This window comes from Triticum dicoccoides, chromosome 6A (genome assembly GCF_002162155.2).
Source record: "Triticum dicoccoides isolate Atlit2015 ecotype Zavitan chromosome 6A, WEW_v2.0, whole genome shotgun sequence".
NCBI classification, from domain to species: domain Eukaryota; kingdom Viridiplantae; phylum Streptophyta; class Magnoliopsida; order Poales; family Poaceae; genus Triticum; species Triticum dicoccoides.
In genome coordinates this window covers 112,574,737-112,580,947 of record NC_041390.1, presented here as the reverse complement: position 1 = coordinate 112,580,947, position 6,211 = coordinate 112,574,737, and the positions used below count along the sequence as shown (strand labels likewise).

Sequence of the window (6,211 nt, the reverse complement as noted above, 5' to 3'; positions counted from 1 at the left end):
TTGCATGTGTGTTGTACAACAAGTCTACCTCCTTCCTTGTATAGTTGAGGTCTAGACTCCCCTTGTACCTATATATATACGTGCATACGCACCCGATGAATATATCGTGAGTTACACCAATCCTCTACAGGCCTCCTTGATGAAATTAACAAAGCTACACCGACAGACAGAGAAGGCGCAAATGTAATAGAATTTCTCCTGTGCGATGACAAGTTTTGTCGGAATTATATGGATATTGTTGATATATTGGAGGTCATCGCTTCTACTTGTTGGTACCTATGATGGCAAAGAAGGGAAATGGCCAAAGGAGAACAAGTCCAGAACCCTTTTCGCACTTCAATGGCGATCCGAGCATTGTCACTAAACTATGTTGGTGATGCGAGTAAACCCAATCCGGTGGATCGTCAGAAGACATGGAAGAGGGCAGAACTGGGATGCAAATTCTGAATGTTGACGCAACTTTCACCGAGGAAGATCACACGGGAGCGTGTGAGATGGTGATGCGCGACCATGACGGAAGGTTCATTGCGGCAGCAACAACGCAAATGAAACATGTGGCTGATGTGATGTCAGCGGTGGCTGATGTGATTGTTCATACGAGGCCTGTGATAAAATCATGATTCAGTCCTACAGTTTGATCGTCGCGGATGCTCTGAAGTTGAATGAAAGGTACACCCTGGTGGCTACAATAATTCTAGACGATTGTTGTAATCTACTACAAGATTTTGGGAAGGTTACAGTTGAACATTGTTTTAGAGAGACAAACATGGTTGCCCATTATTTAGCTAGCTATATGGGAGGAGTAATCCGATGCCGACGGTGCGGTCGGATACACCTCCTAGTTTTATTCTCAATGCTTTAGCAAATGATGTAAGTTTGATTTGAGGTAATGAAGCCGTCGTGAAGGCTTTTCCGTAAAAAAAAGTTAACTTTGACTTATAACACATACACTATTTTTCTGGTGACGGAGGGCCAAAATTCTGAAAGCCCATCGACATGCGTCCATCTGAACCGCTCGATACGTAATCCAAAGAAATACAAACCTTGGCTATATCCTAGCCAAAAAAAACTCCTCCTCTCACCGGCTCCTCCTCGTCGGAGCTCACCTCACCACCATGCTCTCCTCCTCCCTCATGCTGACCTGCGGCCACGCTCCCCTCCCGGCGTTCCGCAAACCGCGGCGCCTCACCCTCGATAGAACCGCCGCCGTCACCCAAACCAACGCCTCTCTCTCCACCTTCCTGCCCGGGCGGGGAGGAGCAGCAGCCGCGCCGCGCCGGGGCTGGGCCCAGATCTGCCGGGATTCCTCCCGGCCGGGCGCCGATGCCGCGGAGCAGGACAGAGAGAGCAAGAACGACTTAGCGACGGCGACCGTCCCCAAGATTGGCGGTGGCGGCGGCGGCGGCGGGCAGCTCAGCGACTGGATAACATCGGTGCTGCTGTTCGGGATATGGGCGGGGCTCATGTACTACGTCCTCCAGCTCGCACCAAACCAAACGCCAGTATGTACGGTCCTGCATATTCTCACCCCTTCATTCTTCGAAAGCAACTTATCAACCATTGAACTGCCAATTGGCAATTGCTATGCATTTTGATGAATTTAAGTCGTTGTTTCAGTACAGTGGCAATGCTAGGGCCTAGGAGACAGTTCTACATGCTTACTTGTTAGAATCCTGATTAATATCCGGGGAAAAAAAGGAATCCTGATTAATAAACCCTGTCTTGAATCTTGATATAGCAGGCTAAGATCATTTTGTTTTCTTTTCGAAAAGGAAGATATCCCCGGCCTCACACAACCATCTATATATATTGCAAAGTTTCAAGATTCAGAAGTGTCATACAAAGAGGTAGAAGCTAGGACACCACTATGCTGTTATCCATGTTGTCTTTGCCCTGGCAATGTTGTCCCATAGAATACGCAACCATCTGGGTTGGATTGGCTGTTACCTGGTGAGACGCGTGTATTTTTCTTGGTAATCCGATCATGGCAACGGTCAGCATCGATAACAGAGATGGTTGGGCCATTGGTGCTGATCACAGATTCAGAGTTCTCACTCCCTAAAAGGAAAGAAAAACAGATTCATGTCTGAGATGAGCCACACAGTTTACCACACCACCGGTGAAGTTTTTGATCTGTGAAGACGTCCTTGTAGTGAACAACGGTACCTTGATCCGCTAGGCTATTATCACGAGTCTGTGACTCTAGACGCTAAACCATTATTGATGCGGAGCATCCCATGGACATCATCATGACTCACCAAATGGACCAATGGCACGAGCACGTGCATGAGCCATCCAAATTGAGGTGACTTCGCCCCTCTTTGAGCTTCCTACACATTTGAATGAGACTTGGCTACTACCTCAAAACCGGAACCCTATGTGTCCTTAGGTGTGATGGCATTGATCCAAAATGTAGTCTTCTTGGGATTTTTGGGGAAGCATAAGACATAGCTGCTTTGTAAGTGGAAGCAATTGGCAATTTCCAAAATAATTGGAAGGGGCATATTTTTGTAGGTGGGGTTTGAATTATCAAGATTAAAGGGTTCAGGATTTATGGCGGAGAACTGGGAATTGATCAAATCTCCTTGGCAGGGCAAGTGTTAAGGATGCATGCCATCTTATAGATATAATTTTCATAAATTCAAGCATGCAATCAAATTATGGGTGACACAATTACTCGCTCCCCTAGTCTAGTTTAGCAATCAACTTAGAGATGGTAAAACTAATCTAACCCATAATCTGTAACAGGATTTACAGTAACACAAGGCACTTTATGTGAATAGTATTGCTGCATCTGACAATCACTTACTAATTCTAAATTGCTTTTGGTTGCAGTACAGGGACACATATTTCTTGGAGAAGCTTTTAAATCTTAAAGCCGATGATGGCTTTCGAATGAACGGAGTTCTTGTGTCTCTGTGGTACATAATGGGAATCTGGCCACTGGTGTACAGCATGTTGCTTCTTCCTACTGGAAGAAGGTAAATGGATCAGCAGATTTAGTCACAATCTTCCTCTTTTCTATCTCTACAGTTGCAGCAGAGAACCATACCATGTTTAATGTGTAGTTTAATTTAAGCTTTTCTTAATATATGGTTTAGCTCACGTAGCTGTTTTTAAATTATAGAAATAAGTTGTGTTGCTGAATTAAAATGGCTGTCTACAAAATTTTATCAGATCCACTGTACTCATGCTGCTCATATGTTCATGTAATCATCTTGCACTTCTCTTTGGATTTGAACGTAATCATAGGACTAGAAAAAAACTCAAAAACTCGAAGCTCCTGTTCCTTGGAAAAAGGCTAGCTTATCCTGAAAGCATGCCCTTAACGAGCTGGGTAGATAATGAGCGATGGTAACGAGTACGTACATACACTCACCCCTATGGACGCACGTACACACACCCTACCCCTATGAGCACCTTTGAGAGACTGAGCCATTGGGCCTTGAACTTGACGAAGTCACCACAGACACCTCATTACTGACGCGAACAACGCCTCCCAGTGAAAGAACATTCCACCTTTATGAGGCACCAAAGCGTCAAACCTGGGGTTTGATCCCTGGTGGGCTGGGGGTACCACTGCCCTCATAACCATCCGACCACAGTTGGTTCTCCCGTCAATGTTTAACCCGAGGTGTCAAGTTATAAGGTAATCTCGAAGATAGCCATATATGTTTAGGATTTGATCCCTTCCTGTGTGTTTAAACCTGGCTAGCAGGGTTGTGTCGTGTTGGGCAAGTTCAATAGGCCGTTTTGGCACGAACTCTTCGTAAAACTCTATATAAGGCAAAGCAATAGGAGGAAAGTAGGTCTCTACCTTCGGTTCCTCTCCAGTCTGACCGTCCATGATGCTCCTGTTGTTCGCAATGCTGCCGCTACGACTAGGGGGGTGCTAGAATATATTTGGTAGTTAGAGATTGCACAGGATTAGATAGGAACTGCTTCCATCTTATCTCTAGGAGCCATCTTGCCATCCATGTCTTGTACCTCTATATATACTCGCCCACGACTCTAAATAATACACAAACCGCATTGCACCAATTCCTCCTCTATCTAATCCTCGTACAATCGCTGGGAGACCGAGGGTGCTCCGTTGCCTTGAGCAGGGCGTTGTTGATAATTGATAGCCGGGCCATGCTGTCGCATTTAGGAGGATTTCGTCGGCCGGGTAGTATTGTGCCGTGCTGCAGGATACCACATGATGTCTATTGGTGTCGTGAACGCCGCGGGAGATATGGTTGCACGCGACGTCTCGCTACCGACAAGGGATGCACATGACAACGCGTTGGATGTAGCTGCAGCTCCAACCGTCGGCGCTGCCTGAGGAAGCGCTGTGGGGAGCCATGGTTGGACGCGACGTCTCGCTGCCAACAGGGGATGCGCGTGACAATGCATTGGTGGTGCGACCTCGTGGCTGTCACCTATGGAGCCAGTGTGCAGGGCAACCGTGAAGCTGCCGCGCAACCCGGAACTCATGCCCGGGTTGTTCGTCCCCAAGGGCTTCGTGGTGTTCTAGGCATGCGTGGTCGCTGGCACCATCAACCCGCGGGGTATAGCCATATCTAGTGTGCGGAGGCACGGATCTGACTCTGATGGCGTGGGCTTGTGCTGGAGGGGACGTCGTGGCCCTGCCTAGGGGCCTGACCATGCGGATGGGGGTCGTGTTGGAGGACGGCAAGGTGAAGGCCTCAAGGTGGTGGTAGTCGGATTCGCGAGGTAGCTGCAACGACGACGACTTGCGAAGTGGCTACAACAACGACCTGGTTGGAAGACCAGCTTACGTCCAAGCGTCCCTTTCATCCCTTTTGATGGGGATCAAAGGAGGTGCGGCAGGGACCAGAAGCATATGACGACGTGGAACCTGCATCTGGCTTCTTCTCTGGCAGTTTCAGTGGGCTTGGGGTTCTCTCACGCCAGGATCTGGCTAGCGAGACGTTGTTAGCTGGTAGAGTGGATGATGGCAAATGATGGATTCGTCGCAGGAATGCGTTTACTCCGGTGAAAACTCTCAGTCTATCCTTTTCGGCTTGATCATGCAATGTCAGTGTGCGAGCGTCGTGTCCTTGTTGAAGGTCTTGGCCCAAAGCTAGACTTAGGAGATAAAAATCCCTTGTTTGACCTTTGGTTGAACTCATCAATATCGGCGCACGTATGTCGATCCCTTGTTGAAGGCTTTTGTCTAGGAGTAGCCCGTTTAATTTGGTCTGTTGTCATAGGTTAGTTGTAGAACTGTGGAGATCCTGTCATGATGCAAATCCATTTTGGCCGGCCCCGGGTTTTTCCTTTTTCTTAAAACCGATTTGTTTGACATTGATGTTACGCTTTGCCTGGCTTCAAGAAATAATCAATATTATATGGTTGTGTCCATCAATTGATGCAGAGGCCAGGGGTGATACCCTCCTTTTTGAAAAAGTAATTATTTTGCACTAGCAGCATTCTTGTTAATGCATTTCTTGATCTACATGTCAAAACAAACATAAAAGATGTGATGTTAACCATCTGTATTGTTGTCTTCTTTTATTATTAAGTCACTGTATTATTTATGTTACAGCAATTTGTTATTGCAGTTCAAAAAGCAAGATTCCAGTCTGGCCATTCCTGGTGCTTTCATGCATTGGAGGAGCATATGCGTTGATTCCTTACTTTGTTCTGTGGAAACCTCCTCCACCTGCCATTGATGAAGATGAAATTGGACAATGGCCATTAAAATTTCTCGAATCTAAACTAACTGCAGGAGTATGTGCTAGTTTTTGCGTCTTTACATTCTCATACTCTTGATTTAAGTAGCACGCAACATCAGTAATGTATCTTCAAACCCTGGTCAACCTTTTCAATCATTGAGAAGATTCTGTTCCAATCATGTTGCAGGTAATTTTTGCCGTGGGCCTTGGACTGATTATATTTGCAGGCAAAGCTGGCGGTGATGATTGGCGGGAATTTTTTCAATACTTTAGAGAGAGCAAGTTTGTAAGTTTTGCTTTATTCAATCCTTGGCAAAATATGAACAAAGTTTTACCATGGCATATTATTATATAATAAGTTGTATCCGGCGCGCATGCAACTTTTTTTTCCTCGAGAATCACAGGCAACTTTCATGTTTTTACGCCTAAATGCTTGCTCAATATTGTCAAGTGACACTTGCAAAATAGACCCAAAGTGGTCGGACCCTTCCCCAGACCCTGCGCAAGCGGGAGCTACATGCACTGGGGCT

At 46.4% G+C, this 6,211-nt stretch overlaps 1 protein-coding gene across 1 annotated transcript in view; it reads left to right on the top strand.

Annotated features, from left to right (window-relative positions):
• The first annotated feature begins 1,049 nt into the window (after positions 1–1,049).
• The window catches only part of LOC119315388, a 6,813-nt gene continuing 1,651 nt past the window's right edge, over positions 1,050–6,211 (top strand). Inside the window, exons 1-4 of the mRNA XM_037590012.1 lie at positions 1,050–1,502; positions 2,836–2,981; positions 5,568–5,736; positions 5,869–5,967. Coding sequence (XP_037445909.1) covers positions 1,116–1,502; positions 2,836–2,981; positions 5,568–5,736; positions 5,869–5,967 — 801 coding nt within the window. The 5' untranslated portion in view covers positions 1,050–1,115. The remainder of the gene's footprint in view (positions 1,503–2,835; positions 2,982–5,567; positions 5,737–5,868; positions 5,968–6,211) is intronic.